Genomic DNA, 26799 nt, shown 5'->3' on the forward strand with positions numbered 1-26799 from the left:
CCAGGTCGCCATGGCATTTTTTTGTTTTTGCATCTCTTTCGTGTAAAAAATATGTCTACGAGCACTGGTGGGCGGACTTTGCATTTCCACACCCGTTTTCCCCCCACTTGGTCTACATTTACATACCAGGTAAACAATACGTATTACAATGGATCGGCAAAGTTTTGCTAAGAAAAGGCGACCGTTGACAATGGACATGAAACGCGAAATAATTGAAAAACATGAGCGTGGGGTACGTGTTACCGAGCTCGCTCGGCAATACGAGAGGAATACGTCAACCATATCCTCTATCCTTAAGCAGAGGGACTATCTATCATTTCCCACCGGCGCAGTGACATTCACGACGAGATGGAGAACCTTCTTTTATTGTGGATAAAAGATAAACAATTAGCAGGAGATAGCCTGGCCGAGTCTACCATTTGTGAAAAAGCCAGCCTAATTTACATAGATTTGATATCAACGAAAGGAGAGCCTTCAACAACTTCACAAACATTTAAAGCGAGTCATGGCTGGTTCGAAAAATTTAAAAAACGATCTGGAATACACTCTGTAATCCGACACGGGGAAGCGGCGAGTTGCAATTCGAAAGCTGCGGTGGAATTTATTAAGACATTTGCCTTGATTATCGCCCAGGAAAATTACACCCCCCAGCAAGTTTTCAACTGCGATGAAACTGGTCTTTTTTGGAAAAAAATGCCCAGGCGGACAGGATTTAATCGACCTACAGGAGCGTGAACATTTGTTGCCGGAACTTAGTAGCGAGGAGGCGGTGGAAGAGGCGGCTACAAAAGATATCAAAAACATGCTCGCGAAGTGGCAAGAGGTTTCGGATTTTATTGAAAAGACTCACCCTGACAAACTGGCAAGTGGTCGCGCATCATCGTATTATGATGACATTTGTATTCGACATTATCGAAATATTTTGAAGGGTAGACAAAAACAAACAACGCTTGATGCGTTTGTTTTGAAGACTTCGGCGGAGCGGCCAGGTGGTGTCAACCCGTAGAACTAAGTAAGGTAAAAAAGATTACAACTAATTTAGAATTTAGTTTTGTTTGAAGTTACATTAAAGGTTGAGTGTCTGTTTTTTTAGTTATCCAAGTTAATTTAAATTTGTTTATTCGTTTAAGAGTGCAATGTTGCCGTGGAGAAAGTCACCCCGAACAGTCCCCCCCCCCCTCCGCCTCCGTGTGTGTTGTTCTCTCCCCTCCGCGAAATGTGTCTAATTTTACTCCTATTAAACACATTATTACTATCAAACCACTCGTTATTTATTACTTTGTTAATAGATGGTGAATTATAAGAAATAAAACATGTTTTCCAATCCAATATCCTGTTTTTGGTGTTTTCTTCAGATGGTTGGAACGAATTAATTTGTTTCCCATTCATTTCAATGGGAAACGTTCGTTCGAGTTACGAGAACCTCGTCATACGAGCTCAGTTCCGGAACGGATTAAGCTCGTATCTCGAGGTACCACTGTACTATGTAAGATCAACATAGTTCGATATCCCACCAGCGTTTTTGTGCAAAGGCAGATCTTTGTACTACTTGCTGAAATGATTATTAACAAATCATGTGCTCAACAAAGAGCGGTGGAAGTAACTAAATCTAAATACTATTAATATATAAAATGTATAATATCAATAAAAATGAAGTACATTTGCAAGTACCTTTAGTTGACTAGAGTAGCAAATAATCTAATTGATATCCTGCCGTCTTGTAACAGGGGAAAACACAGGAACAGCAGTGAAATAGAGGTAAGTCAACCGGAGTGCATCGACTATAATAATGCAGCATTGTGAAGAAATATTTCCTAGTATTATTTAAGGAAATCTATGGCTGTTACAATTTCAAAGAATATGTGGGGAAATGTGCATCTCATCTCATTTTCTGAACCGCTTTATCCTCACTAGGGTCGCGGAGGGTGCTGGAGCCAATCCCAGCTGACTTTGGGCCAGAGGCAGGGGACACACTGAATTGGTGGCCAGCCAATCGCAGGGCACAAGGAGACAAACATGCAGGTTGGGCCATCTGTGTGGAGTTTGCATGTTCTCCCCGGGCCTGCGTGAGTCTTCTCTGGGTACACCGGTTTCCTCCCACATTCCAAAAACATCCATAGTAGGCTGATTGGACACTCTAAATTGCCCCTAGGTATGGGAGTGAGTGTGCATGGTTGTCTGTCTCCTTGTGCCCCGCATCGGCTGGCCACCGATTCAGGGTGCCCCCGGCCTCTGGCCCGAACTCAGCTGGGATAGGCTCCAGTTTCTCCCGCGATCCTAGTGAGGATAAGTGATTCACAAAATGAAATAAACAACTGAAATAGCAACTTTAGAGGCCTTCAGCCTCTAAAATTGGATCCTTGAAACTGTGATTCTGTGGGCTGTTCCCTTTATTTTGTTGTCAATATAACATGTTACTACTGTTTCCTTATGTTCTTTTATTGTATTGTGAACGATAAATGTCAACCATGAGTCAATTAAACACCTCTTATTCGATGTGAGACATGCAAGGGTAAAAAAAGGCTGCTTTAAGTCATGGAAAAAAACATAGTTGCAGTTTTTGCTATTAGACTGTCCAAATTATTTTAGTTCCCTCGTTTTTCATTCGCTCTGTGTATCTGTATTGTGAAGCAATTGATGCATAAGGTTCTGTATGGTGTGTTTTGTTGAATGGCCGGATGCTATCTTTGGGCTCACTGGTAGTAACAATAGTTCCATTTTCCCGTCGGGAATCAATCTTGATCCCGGTCGCTGTAATTTTTTCCCCTGAAATTTGACATTTCTGTGTGTGGCGATGCTCAATGGTCAGGACTGCACAAGTATCGACTCCATCAATCAGTATTACCTCGGTAACATTGTAAGAGTTCCATTTCCCCGGCGGCTAGTGGAGGGGCAAGGCAATTATGCAGGAAGCATGTTAAAAAAGAACACCTGGAGAGCACTAAAAGGACAGTGAGGACAAAAATCATGTTCATTTCCTCACAATGGTGTTTCTCACTTCTTGGTATATTACTGCATATACGCCAGCTTGACTACTGACAAAAAAGGACTGACTATGTGCTCCAACAAGGAACAGTCTCTCTGGGAATATAATGCTGAATGCCAAATCAAATTGTTGTATGATTAGCATAAATTGTATATCCTGTGGGGAATTGTTTGGTACAATGAAAATTGTCAAATCCATGACTCATGATTATAATGTGGATATGAAAGGGAAAGTTTCAACGCTTGAATATTGAGAAATGTGTTTTTATGCTACCTGAATACTGAAAAATGACAAATAAAATTAATCGAGAACTCGAAACTCATGCATTTAACAATATGGAAATTCATCAATATTCTTCATAGTTATTTAATCTTGCCCAACTAAAAGAGTTGGATCTACCCTGGAAGAACTTCTCAATCTATTATAGGCATGCCTAATTACCGTAAGCTCCATGTCAATATCTCAACCCAATTAAGGTGCAGGACAGAAATCGGACATCCACTGAGTCCACGATGGTCTGCTCCTTATTGATTTTGTGGTAATGTATGGTATTTGTCCAAGTCTGGTGTATGCCCACAGTGCCTGTGGCTCAAGGAATGAATGCTTATGTCTCCAGATGAAGCAAGTTAACCAGTCCAAAACAGAATACATTGGATATGAAGATGCAATGCTTCCATGCAACTGTTACACAACAAAGCTCGAGACAATGATTAATTTGAAAGCATAAGTAATTTGTCTGATTAGACCCACTTTAGTGGAAATTTCATAGAATTACATTAAACAGGGAGATTTTTTGATCTATTTCTGTACTGCATGGGTCATGAGCTTTCACTTGCATGATAGTTTCTTACATCCTCTCCCCTATTCAGCAGGATTACCCTTATGTTTAATGGAAGACCTCAAAATCCACCAACATGCTTTTTGGAAATTTGAGCTGTTTTATCAGATTGCCCTTCAGCAGCCTGTGCTGGGCATATTTCATATTATATCTCTATTTGCACCTTTTCTTTAACCAGTCTTATATAGTATACTATTTTTGGTATCAAGACAACGATCAAAGTGCATACATTTCAACAGACATTGATCACACAAAAAGATTTGTTCTGGTAATGAGCACATCACCATTCCTAAATGTCTGGTTTCCAAAATCAGCAAAAAAATCCACCAAAGTCTACGAAAAATCACCACACATAAAAACATTTTTAAAAATTTGTTAAAGTATTATGATAGCTTGAATTTGGAGTAATTTCACCAATACACTTTCAAACCTTGTAAAATTGGAATGCATCTTTTATTATAACTACCCTCCCTAAACCCCACAAGGTAAGTAACAGGAAGTACTACTAAATTATACAGGAAATATTCCAACTCTGTGCCCCTCAACCCTTGCCCCTCAACATGTCTTAAATCAATGGGATATGAATATCAAGGCTTTATATGTATATATTGTGTCATAGTGTCCATCGGCCCCTTAACCCTTTTGAAGTCACCCAATTTTTTTTGTACTTTCTCCTCTCCCTTGTCCTTTATGATGTATTCATTGCACGAGCACGGTCCTACAGGCTCAACTAAAAGGAATAACATACTTCTGAGTTTGTCTTCCGCCCACTGGAGAAGAACCACAGGAGGGATTTTGACGGATTGGCCTCATTATTTGCTTAACATAGACTTCTATTAAAAACCTCCGACAGACACTCACCTTATGATCTTTGAGAAAGACGTATTTTGGTGCTTTCTTTCCTGTCAACCACAGATTTTCTTTATGTAAAATAACAACCAATTGCTTGTGTTCTACCTCGAAATAGTTGGCTATCACTGCAACTGCTATTCTAAGAGCTATTTGCATTCATCAGGCTTTAAAAAGTGGCTACATTGAGCGGGCACAATCTGAAATAAACTGTGAAACCAGGATGTTTACATATTTATTATGCAAGCTTACATACAAAGAACAAAGCTAAACCTTTGTTTTTACTAACCATTCTGCCACAATTCATAAAATAAAATACAGTGTATAAGCATATATCATTATAATGAGAATTTATGATGGGGAATTCAATTAAACATGCAATTGTATTTTTTTTCAGGTAGGTGTTTTTATACCTCGATAACAGTTGTGTAAGTAATTGGAATGATTGGGGAAAAAGTAAATGTTACCCTTCTTTGTCAAGTTAGGAACCTCTAACCCTGATTTTGTCAAAGTCAAAAATTAATACCTCATTTTCTAAATAAAGACCATGATAACACACTGCAGTACAGTTTGCAGTGAATCCCATGAGGTGTTGGCTCATTTTGCCATGTGTACAAATGCATGGGGCCATGCACTTTTTCGTTCTGAGGTAATTGGCTGTAGCTGTCTGTAAATACATGGTTTAAATCATAACCCCTCCTTATCAGCAGCTCACCAGTCCTGCTTACTGAACAAGGAAAGGGAGTGTTAGAGAAAAAGTCTGAATTTTAATGTTTCATTTAAAAAACACCAGTTTAAAGAGTGGAATCTTGAAATGTTCAATCAATTACCTCAGGGAATATTTTTGCCCCAGAAAACGTCTAAGCAGTTTTATTTGCCTTTCGAATCTTTCCAGCATCTAAAACTTGTTTCATTCTCCTGTCTACTGATTTATTGTCTTTATCCTGGAAACTAAACCTCGTCTCGATTTTTAATAGTGTCATTAATTGCTCTTTAATCATGCAACCACTCTCAAACCACTGAAACACTTAAAAAAATACATTCAAATAAAGTTAAGTCTTAACCGTATTTGGTACAGCATGCAAGCTCTGTACATATTATACACCACCAATCTAATTTTACTTGTTGGTGTCATATTTTTGGGATTCACATTAAATTAATAATTAAAAAGATGTGACCCATGTTGCCATAAGATGATTGACACATTACTCAGTCACACTGTGTTCCAACATCTTTGCCCTTTCTTGCATCACATTATATGCAGTTTTTTGTATACATTTTATGCTTACTGGTTTTTCCACCCTCTACAATAAATGAATTCCATTACTATGGATTATTTCCACTGGTCTGAAAATGTGGGTATAGAATCAACACTGAAAGGGCATTTATTGACAGCAGCAGCAAAACATACCTTGAAAAAGTTGAGTGGGAAGTACAAAAAAAGCACCGGGAGATCCCTACAATTGAGCACAATGCTAAGTATGAATGCAATACAGAATTCAATACTGTTACTGTGTGATGTCCGAATAGTAGCACGCGTAATGACAATTTTGACCAGTCAGTCAGTTCATTTGAGCATCCTCTTCTTAGTTAAGTACATTATGTTAAAACAACTTGTAAACAAAAAATACTTTAAAACATTAGATGTCAACCACTCTACTAATTACGTTCTTCAGAGCTGAAATATTTTAGCCTGCAAAATGCCAACTATAAATTATTTCTGTTCCTAAGAACCACACACTGATAATACCCCATTCTGTCACTTTACATGCATGTAATTGTTTAGAGAGTTTGAATTCAGAGTTTGAAATTTTGCAACTGTTTCGAGCAGGGGTGGGCAATCCTGTCCTTTAGGGCCGCTGTGGGTAATGATTTTTGTTCCAACCGATCCAACACAGATAGTTTCTGAAACAAGAAGCACCTGACTGCAATCCACTGATTGTATATCTAACATAGGAGATTGATGGAAAAGTTTCCTCTTATGGGTTGGAACGAAAACCCGCACCCACTGCAACCCTTTGTGGAATTATTTGCCCAACCCTGATTTAGAGAGTTTGAATACAGACTTTGAAATTTAGCAATTGTTTAGAGAGTTTGAATTCATATTTTGACATTTTTTAATCGTTTAGAGAGTTTGAATTCATATTTTGACATTTTTCAATCGTTTAGAGAGTTTGAATTCGGAGTTAGAGAATTTTGGAATTGTTTAGAGAGTTTGAATTCGGAGTTTGACATTTTTCCGTTGTGTAGAGTTTGAATTCAGAGTTTGAAATTTAGCAACTGTTTAGAGTTTGAATGCAGAGTTTGAAATTTTGCAATTGTTTAGAGTTTGAATTCAGAGTTTGAAATGTTGCAATTGTTTAGAGAGTTTGAATTCAGAGTTTGAAATTTTGCAATTGTTTAGAGGGTTTGAATTCAGAGTTTGAAATGTTTCAATCATTTAGAACAGGGGTGTCCGACTCGGATTGGTTCCCGGGCCGCTTTAACGTCAACTTGATTTCACGTGGGCCAGACCATTTTAGATATATTTAGATTTAAAAACAAAATGGATTAAAAGAACTGGATTGGAAGCCCTGAATATTCCGTTTTTATAGATCTAAAACAATATTTATTTTAGCTTTTTTAAATATATTTTTAGATTTTACAAAATGATTTTTGAAATAAAAACAGAAAAACAATAATTAAAAAATTACAATTATTGATTTAAAAGGGGGAAAATCAGGAAATGTAATATACATCTATACTCTTCATTTAAATTTGATCTTAAAACAGAAAGTCGGCACTCATGATTTACTTTCCCGGGCCACACAAAATGATGTGGCGGGCCAGATTTGGCCCCCGGGCCGCCACTTTGACACATGTAGTTTAGAGAGTTTGAATTCGGAGTTTGAGAATTTTGCAAACAGAGTTTGCAATGTTGCATGACACCATCCATCCCTTACGGGGAAAACAGTGAAGGAATTGTTGAAATGTTTACAAATTGGACTGAACAGTTTTTTCTTCGTCTCAATGTTTGTATTTATTTATTTATTTTCCTCCTGGGCGTGCACATTTTTGCAGCACGCCAAACGATGAAGACACATTCACCATCGATACGACAGCATCAGCAGCAGAAGCAGCAGATCGAGGGGGAGCAGGAGAGAGGAAGTAAGTTACCTCCTCTCGCCATCGCCATTAGCACCAGCACCTTCATCATCATCATCATCGTCGTCGTCTCTCTCTCTATCTTTCTCTCTCCCTCTTCCTCTCTCTCTCGCCCTTTGGAGTTCAATATCGGTGAAGATGATGTTGCACTAACCAGCAGCGGGAGGAGCGCTTGCGCAAGAGGTGTATTTGGAAGTTCAAGACGCTGAGGAGACCTATGTATGTTCGAATCCCGTCTCTTTCCCCTTCGCCAATGCAAAAGGAAATATGCAGCGAAGCGTTACCCTCCTGTACATCTGTTTACTGGGGATGTGCTTGGCTACGAGCGCAAGTTTCCCAAGTAACATCAATATAGGTAAGGATGGCACTCGCGCGCCTTTGTCTCCTTCCAAAAAAAATCACATCTCTATCGCGCTTTCCCTCTGGAGCCACTCTTATTATTTTCACCATCATTGACGATTTGCCTTTGTCGCTCAACAGGAGGATTGTTCCCCGCCGAATCCCACGAATATGAAGTGTTTCGCTTCGCCCTGTCACACAACCAGGACATCCCTAAACTGGTGCCGCAGGTCGACATGGTCAAGAAGGGAAATAGTTTTTCCATGACGTATGCCTGTGAGTATGAATGCATTTGGTCGCCAACTCTTCGCTCGTGGTTGCTCTTTCAAAACTCTTGGTGCAGAGCGAAAATGGCATCTAGGCCGTGCGGGGTGAGTGGGGGCTTGGAACTGTTGCGTGGGGACTTTTTTCCTTTTTTTCCTCCAACCCCTTGCTGCGTAAAACGCGGTGCGCTTTTTGCGCTCCTCTGAGGTCAACATCTGCAGCGTTATGTTTAAAAGCTTTGGGGGTGGTCCTACAGGCTGCCCCTTGATCTTTAAGGGGCTCAAATTGCAGCAAGAAGCAAAGGTTTTAAAATGCACTTGATCATCATCGTGGCACTGGAGCCTTATTTATATTACAGCCATGCTACACATGAAGTAATTTAACATTCTAGTGCGTTGAAAAGGAGAAAACTATCAGAGAGATTTGGGCTGTTGTCTAAAATTATGTGCAATTATTCCAGTGCTTTTTTAAAAAAAAAAAAAATCTAGATAATAGCAGGGCAGTCAGAGCAGTAGGGGACTGGGGATGCTATTCTCATGGGGCGGATAATGTGTGTCATAATGCCAGTCAGAGAACAAGTGCATGCCTCAGAGATACAAAGGAAATGTCACAGTAAATTGCTTCCTTGTTGTTATCCTACATTTAGCTACTCTTTCTATAATAGCAATTTTGTTTTGTATTTGAGTCTTTTTAACAGGGGATAAAATTCTGCCCCACTACAGTGTAAATGCAGCATTTTATTAAAGATGTTGCAGTTTGGAAAGTGAGATATTTTCCATGCATTGGTGGATGAACTGGAGTAATCTTTTTGATATTATCTTATGAAAGGTATTTGAATCTAATTTTCAATAGATAGGCGTGATGGGGATAGCTGTGTTACATGCACACATGGTAGTTCAAAATCATAAAATACTGGCACTGTCACTGAGAAATTCAACAAAAAGGGAATCAATGGTAAAAGATTGTAATGTCAATGGTAAAAAAAATATCTGAGCTTTTTAAACTTTCCTTTAAGGAATACCATCGTTTCTCATGGAACTGGGGCATGCGTGTGTAAATAAAGTAAACAAACAAAACAGGCCCCCATTGATGACTTTCTAGAGTGGAATGGAATTTTAATATTAAGGTCATGGAATAGAGGAATATCCACAAAGACGCTTATAAATCAAACATCATTTCATGTCTTTATTTGAGACTTGAGTTCATCTTCATTGTTGTTTAATAGCTGAATTATACAGGTAACATTCATCATTTTCATTTTCGTTGGTGATTTTTTGTGTGTGTGTGTGTGTAGCCAATACATTTGTGTTTGCAAATTGTTTACTGATGGTTGAGTAGGATGTCGCCTCATTTGAGTGAAGGCCACAGGGCTTCTGTTCCACCTAGTGATGGTGTGAATGTGAGTGTGACCGGTTGTCTCTGCCTACTCAATTTCCGACGGACTAGTGACCATCCTTGCGTTTGATGTCAGCTGGGATAGCCTCCACCACTCTGCAACCTTGCGAAAGATAAGCTTTAATGAAAATTTATATTTTGTTACACTCTCCACTGAAGTGATAGTAAAGAGACATTTATGTCTTCTACTATTTTGCTGAATCAATGCAGTTAAAAGACCCAATGGATTTCTGCATGCGTGTAGGGTTCCGAATTGGGCTCTTTATATTTGTTTGATGCAAAAAAGTGCCATACATAACTACTAAGAAAAAAAAACCTAGACTGCTCTTATAGAAAAGAGTGGTTCCATTTCATTTAATGCCAGCTATCAAATCCCAAACCCCCGAGACCACATTTTTGTTAGTGTTTCAAAAACCGATGTATCACATCGCTTTATCCATGAGTCCGAAAGAATGAGCCATCTTTCCTTCTAAAATCCTCTGTGCCAACCATCAAATCGAACACTTTTTTTTCATTTAGTGACACTTCAAGTGCAACACTATAGACCTGACCGCGCTAAGTATGTCATCGATAGCAAAACGATCACTTCTTCTCTAATAGAGCATTTCTCTGTCATTTCTATAGAAATGTGTTTGCGTCATGAGTCACAGAAGAAAAGCAGTCTATTCCTGGGTTTCTATTTAACATGCTTAAATAGATGAGCGTGCGTGCTAAAATCCCAGTGCCCATTCCGACATCTGTGTAGGATGTCGTGAGTGAGTGGCAGTTGATAGTGGGAAGGTGCCCAGGGGCTCTTGGGGTGCATAAGCGTGAAAAGCACTGGGTGAATGAACCCTTGTGCATAGGGCATGAATAGAAGCTCCGGATGAGGGTGATACTCATCAGCTGGCTCCGATGACTCGCCACTTCCTCGAGAGGCGATGCCTCCTAATGCATACACTCACACAGTTGCACACATACACACAATCGCTGGCACCTGCCCTGAGGAAAGTGCCTGGAGTAAATCCTAACGGTGTCAATATTTCGCAACTTCCGGTTGGCCACTACTCTGGTTCAATAAAATAGTGAAGCTTGACAACCTGCAATCCATTAATTGGAGCTCTGTCCATAACATGTAAAACCGTTTCGAAAGAATGGAACATAAAATAGCATGTTGAGTAAAAATAGTTCACATTCATTTCATTGATTTGATGCATTTGTTAACATAATTTACAAACATACACACTGTTAGTCCATATATACCAAAAACGAACAACTGCAACCCTAGCTATTTTCTTCATAATTGTTTAGGCTTCTCTGTTTAAATGATAGCGGCCCGGTCGCCATAGTTGGCTGGGACTGTACGGAAAATGAATGAATAAAATGTGTAAATAATATTGATAAAAGGATTAGGTTGCTTTTCCCTCAGTCCTTTCTGATCAAAATGTGGATTAGAAGCAGGTGTTGTTATGTGTAAAGGTGAAAATTATACTGCTGTCAGGCAAATTTCTGCTTTTAGTAGAAACAAAGGATGTTATGTATCTAATTACGTTTGAGAACAAACATATCTTATTTGGTTTTTCCTCAGACTTTATAATCTCAAACTTTGTCAACATTGGAGGGATAAAATAAGTGATTACCTCGCCATTTCGACTCTTCGTTCAAATATCCCTGCAGCTTTAGAAAGCTTGTAAAAAAAGACAATAATGCTAGACAAAACTCTCATTTAAGAAATTAGTCTGATATAAAAGTTTCATATAAGTGGTTTTCACAAGACGGTACTTACTTTAATTTTCGGTTCACACCAGCCAAGCCCATTGAACGTATTCTTTTCATGCACAGGTCTTGCTGTGTACCATTCCACACATAGATGACTCCATCAGAGATGTTAGTGTGACACATTAAAAGGGAATATGAGCAACTGCTCTGACTGGCGACAAAGACTTTTTAGATCCATAATGACCTTTATAAGGACACACGGTTGTGCTCATCTGCGAAATAAACCATCGAAAATGCATCTTCACCTATTGCCACAGCACTTTGAGGCAGATTTGCACCAGGCCCGAAAATAGAACCATATGTACCTGTCAAGTATTAACAGCAAAGCTATTATTACATTCTGTTTTGTTTTTCTTTTCCACATTCTCGGCACGACTGGATGCTCGAAGGTCTTTAGTCATTGCAATTGGAAAGCTTTCGTGGATGTGGTCATTTTACAGTCGGTAAAATCTCCTCTCAAGAAGCAATTGCTCTTGTTTTTCTGGACCTTCACTTTGAAATCCCAGTTTTTCGTTATTAGTGAAACGATCGTCTTTAAACTGGGTAGTTATATAGTATGTTCTAGTATCATTTGATCCTTGGATTTTAGTTTATTGTGTGTATTGGGTTGATTGATAAAATCCAGATTTATTGGTGCCTGTGTTTCCTGTATGTTACGCATTATACAGCATTCTCAATTTACAAATATGTATATCAATATAGACTAGGGAAAAGGCTTATACCAAAGATCTACTTCAGTGATTCAAAATAACTGCCAGGGTCGCTGCATGTACATGAGAATATTAGTCACTGTTCCCCTCAGTTAGGTATCACATTACCATAATCTGCTATTGACTTGGTTTATAATAAGGACAAACTGAGTCACAAGCCTCAAATCCTCTGCAGGCTCATGCTTTCATGATCAACTTTTCTCTTTGATATCTATGCGTGCACATGCATATGACAGGGACCGTGAGTGAGAGGAGGTGTGGAGGGATTAACACCACTCGTTAGCTATTTTAGGTAATAAGCCCTGCTTTTAAATGACAGGATATAGCACCAGGCGGCAATGTATAACGGCGCTATTTAAAACGTACATTTAGCTTCAGGGTTACTAATGTGCCTTTGATTTTGTGTCCAGTTCATTCATTGCGGAAATAAAGCTTTTGTATAGACTAATTAGTGTTCATAGAAAAGACTATTTGTACTGTTGCTGTGATGCAAGCAGCAGTGTGTCATTGTGTCTGTGAGGGAAGCTCAAAGGGAACTGTTAAAAGACCTATGAGACAGTCATGATCAATGATTCCTGCTAAGCTAATCAATATAGGATGAGGGGGAGGGTATGCCCCTCCTGAAATAAACCTATCAAACAGTGTTGTGGCAAGATTGGATGTATATAGGTCTTGTCAAGGAGAGACTGTGACGGCAGAGGTTAAAAGAGCTTGTCAAGAAGTGATCGTCAATAGATGGAAAATCACAGCAGTTGTGCTTTTTGTGTCTGAAGCAGAAGTTGTGAGCGCTGCACAGAATAACAGAAATTAATGTTGCATTGTTTCAATCACCACCATCCCCATAATAATATTACATTAAAAAATTATACCCATCTTGGAAAAACACTCAAATGTACACGTCAATCTGTCCATCCATCAATCCAGTCTTCTTACAATCCTTTCTCATTTCAGTTCAAAACAAATTCTGTCATTTTGCAACATAAAATGGACCAAATAAGTGAGTTTTGACTTTTTGTTTCTTTAATCTGCTTTTGTATTGACTAGATTAAATTGTGTTTAACCACACTATTTAAATTGCATAAATTTGTCCAGGCTTGTGGCCTGTTTAATTGAACAATGCCAGTTGTGCAGTTGTCATCATCTTTTCTGTTTGTTATGACTGAACAGCTGGAGTCATTGTTCAAAAACGAGCGATATATCATTGAGTACAATAAAAATGTCAAGTGAATACATTGTTCATTTCAAACATTTAAAAAGAAAAAAGAATATATATTTGACTAGACACATTATTAATAGTGCAGTTCAACAAGAACTCAACTTATTTTTTCTTTATCCTGCAGATTGGCACTAACAAGTTAATTACAATCTGTACAAGCATTTGTGTAAAGAATTCACCAGTCACACACATGTACACAACAACAATAGCTAACAAGAGATTGGCCAGATGTGTGTAATGTATTATTCAGTCCAACACATCCAAAGCAAACACTCAATGGAATTATGAATTTAAATATTCAACAATAAGCACCAAAACTATCACTATTAACAGCTGTAATGCATAATACTCATGTGGGCAGAAAGGAAAACAAAATAATTATCTCACTTTAACTTTTATTTGGATGTTTTTAGTGACACTATATGACATTTTTAACCCCACCTTCAGGGTTTAAAGCAAGCACTTACAACCTTAGTTTGGAAATACTGCAAGTGTTGAGAAGAAGGTTAAGCTGCATTTTTCTACGACCTGGTGGCTGTTCTGGGAGAGCCTTGGGGTGATGTACTATATTGTGTTGCTTGTCTGTCTGATAGTGAGGTGCAGCTTAGGTGAGTGACATCTGTAGTCCCTTCATGATCGGATGGATTACTTGGATGTGATATTGAAAAAGAATAGTGGGTTATTGTTCCAACGTGTTTGGTTGTTGAGGTGAAACAACAAAGAATTGAGTGATAAATTATAAAGTAAGCTGAAAACTATTCTCTCAGCAGCAAGATTCTGGCAGGTGCTGCTTCGATGAATAAGTATCCAACATAGGGGATCGTGAATGGCCCATAGCAATCAATGTAGATTTCCAGAAGTGCTCCCCAAGCAGCAAAGTGATGGAATGGGGAGCAGGCAGAAGACGCAGATTGTTCCTATGTGCTCTGTCTACTTTTGTTGCTTTACTTGAGAAGAGCAGAGAAATGTGAACATGGGGCACTCGACAGGGACGAAAGAGAAAGTTAGGTGGAAAAAACTCATGTTATTTCATTTTTGTCACAAACAGTACAAGTAAACCTTTTTAATGGAGAATAGTTTATTCTATCTAAACCTATGCTTCTCACGTAAAGTACCAACATACTGTCATTGGATACTGTGTATATTTTCAGCTCCAATTTGTACAATGGCATGGATGTTTTGATTGTCAAGTTAACTGTATCCAATGTTTTATGTTTGTAATTACTTTTATTCAATTTATTTATTCGCTTTTTTAAACTGTTGCCATCATTGAATGTTTTTTGGCCTGTGATTGCAGATACTTTTTTTGAAAACTATAGGACACGCTATAATGACACTAAAATTAACTGGTGGCCTCAAAACACATCTTGTCTTGTCTTTATTTTCAAAATTTTGGAAGTCTAGTGGATTATATTTTCTTGAACCTTTGGGTAATGTTCTTGTTCCGATCATCTGCTGTAGCCTATGTCAAGTCCCCTTATCGTGCGTTGATGCAGTCTCAATACTTGTGCTGTATTGTTGTATTTAAACACCCTCTCCAGTAGTTAAAAGAAATCTGTCATCTCTGGAGGTAATGGCAACCGGGATGAGGACGTCTGGCCTAGTGATGTGTTTTGTGGGCAATTAGAAAACAATGTGTTGGGGGCTGCAGAGTGAGCGCTCCATGATGGCAGCTGTCATGTTTTGGGTGGCAAAGACAGCAGTGAAGTTGTCCCTTTGTCACTGACTGTACATCTCGGGAGCCTTCGCACACTCTAATAAAGAGCAAAATCTACAAGTATATTAAGTAGTCTGATATGTTGCTGCTGCTTTCGCCCCACAGTGCTGTTGTCATCCGTAAGATGCCAACTCCTGTGTCATTGAGTTACACCCTTTTCGTGTCGTCAGAACTGAAAGACCTGAGGATTTTTAGAGTGCTTAAATATGCATCCCACACACAAATTCAGTCTTACACACACAAAATAATTTCTCTGAATAAGTGACAAAGACTCCCGTGACTAGTAATCATCCTAGCCCATAAGCACTGGCACATTTGTAATTTATTAAAGCTGATCGACTCACATAAAGCAAATGCTAAATGCCAAGCACACTATAATGATTTTTTAAAAACTTATTAGTGCTGTTGATTGTATAAAAACTACCTGTTGAAAAAACAGGTAGTTTTTAATACATTCGCATACCCATTTCATATCAGGAGATCGTGGACGCTCGAAAAATGAAATGTATTTTGTATATTTGTGCACGAAATGTTTAATTTCTTTGTCACGTGTTTCCCTTTACAATGATAAACTATTTTATTTTTACAAATTGACAGGTAGTAATTCCTCAACATAAAGGGTTCTCTCATTCTATAATTTATTAGCATGCAGCTTTTATTGTATCTCCCTGCTCCACATTTTAACCTCCATCACGTCTCCTGTCAGCGAAATGAAACTGTGAGCAAAATTTCCCCCCTGTGCTTACCGACAGCGATGCAGACTGGAGATAATTGCAAAAGCATGATTGTTAAGGAGATAATTGGTATTTCCATACCCCATGATGGGAAATGGCTTCGACTGGGGTTCTGACCTGCTGCCCAGGTATTTATTCAGCAGGTGGCAGGCCTGGGCTTGCACACCACGGGGAAAGATGAGGAGGAGAGACAATAGCCTAGTAGGGGCGGGCTATAAGAGAGGGGAGCGAAACACCCGATGCTGAGGCGTGTGTTCTTGCACCCTCGATTACCTGTCTAATGAGGCGATGCTGCACCATTGTTTTATTACTTAGAGGAAATAGAAGAAATCTAGATTTCACCCAGCAATCCCCATTTCCCACTGCTAGGCCCACATTTGTTTTCTCTCCCCGCTGGAGTCTTCCCCATTATCTGCTCTCACAAGCAATAATACATCTGTTTTTCCTTCCCTGCCCATCAGTTTTGCTCTGATCCTCTCGACACCTCATGTATTAAGGCATTCCTATTTATTATTAACAGCTCATAAGACAAGTTAACCCCTCATAGCGCTCTTCTTTAATCCATTGACTATCATTGACTCTGTAGACATCTTAACCGTTTTGGCTGGATTGGATTCAATCTTGGATGTCCACGCTGCCAATGGCAGATTCCCTGTCAGTTCTTACAGTTTAAATGAATTGGATATCTGTCCTTGTCAATGCCCCCAAAAAACTTCAGAGGGTTATTGGGTGCCATCACTCAAGTGTTTCTTTTTGTTTTAGATTTTATTAATTTATATTCATAACGTTTTATTTGGGCGCCCCGGAGGCTTAGTTGTTAGCGCGTCAGCCTCACAGCTGTGGGGTCCCAGGTTCATATCCAGGTCGGTTCACCTGTGTGGGGTTTGCATGTTCTCCCCGGGCCTGTGTGGGTTTCCAGCGTGCATGGTAGTCCGTCTCCTTGTGTCCTGCGATCGGCTGGCCACCGATTCAGGGTGTCCCCTACCTCTGGCCTGCAGTCAGCTGGGATAGGCTCCAGCACCCTCTGCAACCCTAGTGAGGATAAAGCGGTTCAGAAAATAAATGAATGAAAAACATTTTATTCATTTATAATTGTATTCATCAAAATGATGTATATGTATGCCAGCTTTTTACTTATTTCCCTTTTTAATTTACCAACAAAAGTCACTTGCCTAAACAACCATGACATTATGCTTGGACCTTATTGTTGCCTCTCTGAGGATTCATCAAATTTTTAAATTTATTTCATCTCACTTCAGGCACACAATCATTTTTCCTTCCACCCCTTCTCATTTCTAGTCTATCTTTATTGACAACCACATGCGAACACACACATCAAGAACATCACTGTCATAAACATTGGTTTATTGCTTTAGCATAAGCTTTAAATCTCTTTTGAGCTAAAGGAGCTAAAGCCGTTTTTATGGGAGAATAGCAAGCACAGCTCCCTGAAGCACAACTCTCCAGGGGGCATATGGGAACTTGAGAGAATTGTTAAAGGCCAAATAATCAGACTCTTCCCCCCAAAAAATAAGGAATGACAGCACAGCACAAATGCTTGGTTGCTATAATGTTTTTAGGCCACACAACCAGAGAGAAAACATGAATCATCTCTAAAAAAACACTCAAACTCATATTACCATCCACTCACTGATGGAGACATTCATGCAGAACCACGCTGGTTCTATGTCCATGTCTCTTAGGGACCAGTCGTGTGCACATGGGGAGATTGATTGCTCTGTGTGACTCACAGCAATTCTTCCCTCAACCGCCCATCACCTGAGGGTTTCTTCACAAGCTGCGTGTACAAAATGCTCTTTGAATAAGGTATTGGCATCCTTTGTTAGGCCACTCATTATTGTGGCTCATTATTCACCACAAGATGGATGGGACCAGAGGGGGTACAACATGCTCTGTTTTTATTATACACATCATCTGACAGTTATCAGCCAAAGGTGGCTGAGCGAAGCGCGATCACGTACATCTTCCCGTGTCGGATGTCAGATGTGTTTATCTTCCTTCCAAGTGCTCTGTGGTTGATTGAGGGACCCTTCACCCTTGTGGAGGTGGTGTGTTACCAATTGTTGTGACAGAAAATGCTCTACCCTTGTCATTGACCCCCTCCACACCACCCACCCACCCACCTTAACCCTCAAATAAAAATAAAAATATGGCATCAATATGACATGCAGCAAGGGCGGCACAGCAGGAGAGTGGCTATCACGTCTGCATCACAGTTCAGAGATCGAGGGTTCAATTTGGGCTCTGGCCTCTTGTGTGGCGCTTGCATCTTTTACCTGGGCTTACAAGGGCTTTTTCAGGGCACCCTGTTTTTCTCCCAAATCCCCAAAACATACATTTATTTGGCTGGTTGAACACTCTAAATTGCCCCGTGTATGAGCCTGAGCGTGAATGGTTGTCGCCTTGTGCCCAGCGATTGGCTGCCTACCAATTCACGGACTCCTCTGCTGGTTGCCTTTAGTTGACTGGGATAGGCTCCATCAACTCTGCAATCCTTGTGAATGAATGAAGGCCCTGTAGAAATGCACTGATTTGTTTGGACGCAAATTCATACATGATGATTTTGCATGCCCTCTATGTGGTTCAAAGAAACATGAGCTATGTTACATGAACATCCACTTTAAAAATGTATAATTAATAAGTGCAATGTTATATTCTAACATGAATATTTATTACACATTGTAAAAGAAACATTACATTGTTTTTCCTCATTTTTAAATGTATTTACCCACATTGTTGAGAAAACCTGCTATTACAATCAGTATGCCCTCTCTCTCTCTCTCTGTCTCTATTTCTTGCTCCCTCTTTTTTCAAGCATGGTCAAGATCACCTCAATATTGATATTGTAATCGATACCCATATTGCTTACCACACATTTCCTAATATTGTACAGATCTGGATCGAATAAAAAAATCTGAACTGTCTAGCCTACCACCATTTTCCAACATATATGGGGACAACAACAAAAAAGAAATACAGAAAAAAAATCTGTCATTTACATGCCCTGCTAGTCCAGCCGTCAGTGACACTTCTGTCATTTGACATTTGGCTCATGCTAAAGAGAGGGACAGCTGCAGGCTACAGACAACACCAAATAAGCAAGACCATAATTGTGTGGGTTGTTATTGACAGACCCTACTCCTGTGTCTCTTGAGGATTTAAGATTTTCTCTAATGTGACTTGGTTCTCAGCTTGGCCTCAGCTGTTGAAGATCGATCTGCTGTCTCCCACATTTCGTAAAGTTTCCCTTCATCTGTATGTGTAGGGCTGATATTTTGGGGTGATATTTGTTTGAAGTGTAAATACACATGTGATGCAGCAGAATTGTGAATCAAATCCTCCATTATTTCCAATATTCTCTCCGGATTTTGTGAAGCCAAGTCAGTTTGGCAGTTTCCCTAATTCTTGTAGAGGAATCCTAATTATGACAAAACACTCAATTTTCCCTCCAATTTCCATAGTTTTTCTTTTTTTACTTTTTTTTTACGCAGCTGTAATTCCTCATCATTCATAACAGGGAAGACAAGACGTCCCTGGACCCTCTGGTCTCTCCTCTTGCCTTTGTTCTTTTTACACAGCAGGGTTATCACTATGCTTCTTGAACTAGTCATATGCATGACTTTTTTAGGCGTTTTTTCACCCCTAATGAGGTTCAGTATTTGGATTGGATAACTTTATTCATCCCGTATTCGGGAAATTTCATTGTGACAGTAGCAAGAAAAGGCATAGTTATAAGTTAGACAGTACAGTCGCAAAGGCCGCAGAACAACAAAGCAAAAGCAAAAGCACAAAGTACAAAGCAAATCAAAGTCAATGGGATCATTATGAATCACCAACTCATTTAGACAGAAAAGCAGCAAAAACACAAAACGAGCATATCATGCTTGTAACCTTTTGACTGTTTTTGGAAAAATGAGCAAGAAGATTCAGAAAAAAGATAAATTGAAGGCTCAATAAATGCTGGTATCATTCATACTAAGTTCCAGTTAAACTTTTGTGCAGACTTTTTGAGGCAAATTCCACAAAGATATATCTTTCAGAATTCAGGATGTTAAAAACTGGAGGTCCCGCTGTACATTCTTTGGTATTCTTATCTCAGTTTAAGTATTTTCATAGTTTCACCTACCAGCTCTGAGTAGGTGATCAGTACCAAGTGGCTGATTCACAGACGACATGTTACGTAGAAATGTATCTAAATAAATTCAGTAAAAATAATAACTGATGATATCCTGTAATTTACACCAGTGTTTTATTTGTAAAGTATTACATGCCGGAACGCAAACTAAAAATGATAGCCCTGGGATGACGACTCAGACACACGTTCCGTTACACAGATTAGAAACCACAATTTCAGGTAATATCCATAGTAATTGTTGATGATGATAATTTAAAATTATTACAGCTCATTTAGTTTCAATGCTCACATCGCCAAGTGTAGATTGCGGTAGGATGTTAGACAGTCAATAATTAATTTCCAACAACAGACTTACCTTGTAAACCAAAATCAAAGATTACGGTAAACAACACAAACATATTTTTTTACATTTGTTGGACAATTAAACGTTTGACAGTGGGCTGTTAAGAAACAGTATGTTTGGTTTACTGCTGTTGCCACACTAACTTCTCTCTTCTGCATACACCCAACACATGTTGTTCGCTTATAGGCGGCAATTCATAAATATGACAGGATATAATGCTACATGCATCATATACAAAACAACACAACCCAGTGGTCACAGTTAAACATAAGTACTGTTAAATGTAATACTCGACATCTGTGCCCGAGTCTTCCAGTCATTCTCAACAGAGCTGGTGAATAAACAAGTAGATAGACCCCAATAATTCCTGGAACCAAGCGAGGCCAAAATAAAATTCTGCTCTAAATACTTCCATTATTCATTCATTCATTCATGTTCCATACCGCCCATCCTCGAAAGGGTTGCAGGGGTTGCTGGAGCCCAACCCAGCTGTCTTTGGGCAAAAGGCAGAGTAGAACCTAGACTGGTTGCCAGTCAGCTGTAGAGCACACAGAGGGACAAACGACCATCTGCACCCCCAATCATACCACCATCAACGGCATTTGAGCCCACGCCTGCCAGCACTGAAGTCAGGCGAGTGAACCTCTACACCACGAGTCGGCTACTTCCATTACGTGAGGTAAAAAACAAAAAACAAAACATAAAACATCATTGGTTAAAAGACCATTGTGTACAGTACTGTAATGGAACTTTATAAATAAATGGAAATAAATAGCAAGTTGTGCTTTACACACACTTCATCTAGGCTGATTATTTAGGCCACTGGAAATAATAACTTGAGAGAATTACTAGTGAATATACGTCATAAATACTATATCTCAGAATGTACATTTACAAACAAGCCATGAAGAAAAGTGTGGCTAGGTGCAAAATATTCTATTTCAGGGCTTGCTTTAAGTAGGGTGAGTCACTAGGTTTTTGGAGCACTCGAGGCTGCATATGTGTGTGTATGTATATGCGTGGACATGTATTTTCATGTGTATATTCCCTCACCCCTCCCCTTCACCCTCTGTCTTCGTCATAGGCGAGAACACACATTCGCCTGCCTGGAGGGTGCAGGTCTGTGACAGGTTAGGCGTTTTGGATACAGGCCATCTTCTCTGTCTTTTCCCCGGCTTCTGGTGGCGAGCTGGCCCTGGTGCAGGGCACAGGCAGCAATATCAATCTGTTTGGGTAAAACTGAGATAAAGGCCACCAATAACCATAGCAGAACTTGCTCAGACCAAAAACCGCACGTGTGACTCTTGTGAACTAGTCATGACGAGACAGTGAACATAAATGAGCTATTTTGGGATGGTAGGGTGTGAACAAAATCAGCTTGACAGACAGAAAATGAACAAAAAGAGAGAGACAGAGTGAGGGATAAATGCAAATGATAGATGGAAGCCGCCTACTGCTGCCAGTGAAATGTCAGTGGAACCCCGGGGATACATTGATTAACCTCTTTATTCCTAATCTGCCTTCAGCTCCTGCAGCTTTCACTGACAGTAAACAGACAAGCTGCTGGAAAACAAATGGGTAAGGTGTATATATGGTGTATGCATCCCAAATCTGAGCACCTGGTTGGGATGGATGTGTGTGACTGCAATAGGGCCTGTGATTGGCTGGCAACCAATTCAGGCTGTCCCCTGCCGACTGCCCAAAGTTGAAACTGTTTTGTTTTATTCCGTGTTTTACTTTGAAGGATCATTCATTGCAGGATGTCATTGTTTTGCGTCACTTTCGGACGGTAATTCCACTGTCCAAAATGATGCCTCTGTGAAAATTCTTCTTTTAAACACTAATTTTGGGTAAATCAGCCCAATTGCATTGTTCAGCATTGACAATTAATTATCACCGTAGAAAGAAACCTAATGTTAATTGCAGTGATCTTTCTAGGGGATAAAACGCTCCGCACATAAAACCAAATTCACAACTAACTCATGCAACTCTTGACAGCCATTAGACAGAATAAAAAATGCATCACAGTTTATCTCAGAAAATTAAAATTCAATCTCTGACGGTGGTTCTTAATCTTGGTTTGATCAAACACACGTTGTGTTTGTTTGTGCTGATTACCTTATATTATTGTATAAAACTTCAGAACAACAACAGTCTCAGCCTCTTGGCTTTCTGATGCTCAAACTCTTTGTGTAAACCAATAATTTAAGGGGTGGAAATATATGGAGAATATATTTAAACGTGTTAATTTATATAAATGTAATCATCTTCATCTCCTTATCTGAGGTAAGGTCACATTGGCAGTAGCTTCAGTAGGGAATCCCAGTCTTCTCATTCCCAATCCATTTCTTCCAGCTCTATTGGGTAGACTCCAAGATATTCCCAGGCAACCAGGGCCTCATAGTGTCTCTAGTGGGTCATTCCCGAGTCCTCTTCCCAGAGGGACATGCCCACACTACCTCACACCAGGCAGGCGCCCAGAAACCACCCCCAAGTCACTTCATCTCTCTCCTCTCTCCAGTATCTACTTACTAATACACTCAAAGATTCTGAATCATGTCCATGAGTACATCCTGTCCTATGCAACTTCAGCCCAGACTATGGTGTTTTTCTCTAATGTACACCTACAGTATATTTTATTTGGGCAGTTCTGCTTCTAACAAGACATTATTTAGATACATTTTAATTCCTATGCTTTTATTACTGCCATTTAATTGTGCATTTTCTCTCTTTTTCCTCCCTGCAGTCTGTTCCCAGTTCTCCAAGGGCGTCTACGCCATCATTGGATTGTATGACAGGAAGACGGTCAACATGCTCATGTCCTTCTGTGGCGCCCTCCATGTCTGCTTTGTTACACCATCCTTCCCGATTGAAACGGCTAACCAATTCGTTATCCAGCTGAGGCCTGAGTTACAGGATGCTCTTGTGGGCGTGATTGAATACTATGGATGGAACAAGTTTGTCTACATGTACAGTTCAGACTCTGGTACGTATGTATCTGTTTGTTATCCTGTCGGTCGCTCATTCACCATTTTAATTCATTTTTCAATAGTCTATCAATGTCTCTAACTGTGCAATTTAGATATATGAAGCAAGAATAGAAAGAACGATATATAAATACATCTGTACCAACAGAAAACAAATTGGTCATCTAACCTCCTTGGTGTTCATACATCAGGCATGACAATGAGGTGTATGAATGAGTAACTGTCAGGCCACCTTAAACTGTGAAATTGTTTTTATACTGGGGAAGAATACTGAAAAGAAAATTGCACTTGCACCGACTGGAAGATAAATCATACAAAAGAACCAAAGATTCAGCTTTTCATTGTGCTCATCTCAGCAGGAATTTCTGTTGCTTAAAAATACACAGACAGTACTGGAGAAGTCATCCTCATGTCTGCTTATCTTTTCCCCTGGAATGGAATCGGCGCTATGATCCCTATATGTTGCCACACCCTTTCTTAGCTCTCTTGAGGCATGGTCACAAATGAGGGGCAACCATGCACTATTTTCTGCTAAGGAAAAAATGCACGTATACACCACCTTACTATTCCTTTAAAGTTAATGTCTGAAGAAGCAAGAAATATGTAACACTTTATATCTAATATATACTATTTTAAGCTTAAAAACCTGGACTTCACAACACTAAGCTGCTATGCTTACTAATAGACAATGACAAAGTTGTCATCTTTTTCATTTGCCCTGTTGATACATGATAACCTTTTGTTACGCCTGTCTTTAATATTGTTTGAATTGTCCTGTGATCTCTTGGAGATCTAGCCACGAGGTGTTCATGTCTGTTTATACTGTATGAATACTGATGTATGCCCGTTTGACTGAGTGGAAGAATCGAGTCAATGAAATCCATTTAAGAAGACATTGGTTGCCTGGATACTATACTGAATCTCTTTTGTCCACAAGGTCAATTCAAGAATTTCAGGCAATATCTTATTTTTCTGGTTGTTGTTTGTGAGTTTGTATTTCATCACATCTAAACTGCTCAGTTATTTCTGTATGTATGTGGCTGTGTTAACTTCATACAATGTTGTCTTCAGGAAATAAGATTAAAATTTCATTATGAGCATTGAAAAGTTGCAATTTGACATGATGGTCTTGTTATCTTGACATGCAGTAGTTGTAAAAAAATCTACCTATGTTGTTTTCTCTTACAAAACCTAAGATTAGGAAAAATAGGACATTAAACCATCATAAATATCTCAGTGATATGGTTTCCTAAAGGGTTATTTTCTCTATTCTCAATTGCCTGGTGCCCAAGGGTGCATGTGGGAGCCAGATTCCATTAAGATATTATTCTCATTTCGGATGCCTTCAAAGGACCGTTTTACTTTGGCTAGTCCTGTGAGACCTCTTGTCATTCTCTTTCCAAATCATTGGGGTGCATCAAATTCTTGTCTTCATCTGAAATAGAATGTTCACTGAAGGAAATCAGAACAAAAATGGAGTGGAGGAAAAAAACTCACTGTAATTGGACAAACTACTCTAACATTATCAAAGACTTGAATAAAATGATTTCTTCACTATTTTTTATTGTATTTAGTTGAAAGATTTTACATTATTAGTGAGGTCTGACAAAAATAAATTATTATTTTTTTGTCAGACCTCAATATTCATCTAAAAATTATCCCATAAAAACACTTAGCTTCCCTTTATAATTATTGTTATTATGATAATTTTGTACAGAATCTAGTATATCCAGTCACATGAGTAATAGCAACAACAACAAAAATAATAACACTATAAGAATTTATTTTATTTTATTAATTAAGTTTTTTTCAGTTCCTCTAGGCAGGACAGTAGAGAATGGTGAGCACGTCTGCCTCACAACTATGAGATTAAAGGCTCAATCTCAGGCCTTCCTCTTTCAAATTTGCATGTTCTCTACATACCTGCGTAGGTTTTCCCAGGGTATTCCGGTTTCCTCCTACATTCCAAAAACATGCTGAAATTGGCTAGTAATAGATTTCAATTGTAGACCGCCTACCACTCTTGGTTAACTGGAATAGGCTCGTGCAACCCTTATGAGAATAATCGGCTCGGAAAAGTAACTAATAAATGAACCATTTGCTTTAAATATGGCTAAGACTATACTGAATGTTGCTCCTGTGATTGACTGGAAACCGGTGCAGGGTGTATGTACTATTCCTCTGAGCCACAGTGAAACTGGAATATGCCTTAGGGTCCCCTGATGAGGATATCAGTACAGATAATTGATGGCAAATCTGTATATTACTCCTTTGCGGCCGCTATTGCGTGATTTATTTCGCTGATCCAATTATGCGGTCACAAACCATCAGGGCTCTGCGGAAAGTCTAATAATTACAAATTAGTAATACATAAACAAGACTAAGCTCTCCCAATAAAGTATGAGAAACATTCATTTTGTGAAAATTAGTTTTTTTTTCTTTTTGCAATTTCACAGTAAGTTGGGAGGGCAAAATGTTTCTTCAGCCGGAACCTTGGACTTTCTTCACAAGCTTTGATTAATCACATCCTATGTCACCATTGCACACATCAGTTCCAGTGTTGGATCTGATAACCTTTGGCTCCATTAGGTTTCTCTGATTCAGTGTTCAACTTCTCCAACCAGAAGTGCATCACTTTTCATCTATGCCTTCTGCTTTCCTGCCAGTCTTATTTATTTACTCATATTGTGCTTATTTATGGAGGCCGAACGTCATCCATCCTTTTGTTAGTTAATGACTTGGCGTCAAATAGGTAGCATAGAGTGCCTGGAGAGCAGCTGGTGTGCATTCAAATATGGCCGAGGCATCATTTTCCAGAACCACTGACTGCATTTCTCATTTTTCTTTGCAGCAACTGTTGTTGTTGTTCTAGATGAGCTATTATTACACAAGGTAATAATATTTGAAACTCTTGAACAATCATGACCAAAAGAGCGTGTCAGTGTGCAAAAACATTGGCTGTCCGCCCAATAAACATTGATATATCCTTTTTTACATCTTATTTCTATTTTATCAGCATTTTTATTAGGGTAACAGCTGCACTGTGGCATGGTAACTGCATCACTCCTTGGAATGTTTCTCGTTTCCAGTTTGAATGGCTGACTTACTTTCAAGAGAAAAGGAGCAAACAGCAGAGTCAGAGCTTTGTGTGTTTTCTAATCACCTCTTATTTTTCCTGTTTTGCCAAGAGTTTTCTCTCATTGGTTGCTCTCGCTCTTTCTCCACGGTGTGCCTGTGTCCAAGGCAACAGTGTACTCTGGCAGTGTCACTTGTAATTGGTGCTTCGAGGATGTAAACCGGGTTGTGATGGTGTCTTTGGCTGTGATGCATGGGCTGAGTGTTTGTTGGTGTAGAAGTGGTCAT

The 26799-nt window shown here is 39.2% G+C and overlaps 1 protein-coding gene across 5 annotated transcripts in view; it reads left to right on the forward strand.

Moving 5' to 3' along the window:
- The first annotated feature begins 7760 nt into the window (after positions 1–7760).
- LOC144082086 (glutamate receptor 1-like) overlaps positions 7761–26799 on the forward strand; it is a 48912-nt gene continuing 29873 nt past the window's right edge. The window contains exons 1-4 of one of the 5 annotated variants that reach the window (XM_077608921.1): positions 7761–7820; positions 7940–8172; positions 8298–8432; positions 23196–23435. In XM_077608921.1, the coding sequence (XP_077465047.1) occupies positions 8085–8172; positions 8298–8432; positions 23196–23435 (463 nt within the window). In that variant the 5' untranslated portion in view covers positions 7761–7820; positions 7940–8084. Of the gene's footprint in view, positions 8173–8297; positions 8433–23195; positions 23436–26799 lie in introns of all 5 variants that reach the window. The other 4 variants (XM_077608922.1, XM_077608924.1, XM_077608920.1 and 1 more) reach the window with 4 other exon arrangements.

Source organism: Stigmatopora argus, chromosome 9 (genome assembly GCF_051989625.1).
Source record: "Stigmatopora argus isolate UIUO_Sarg chromosome 9, RoL_Sarg_1.0, whole genome shotgun sequence".
In the NCBI taxonomy this organism is placed as follows: Eukaryota; Metazoa; Chordata; class Actinopteri; order Syngnathiformes; family Syngnathidae; genus Stigmatopora; species Stigmatopora argus.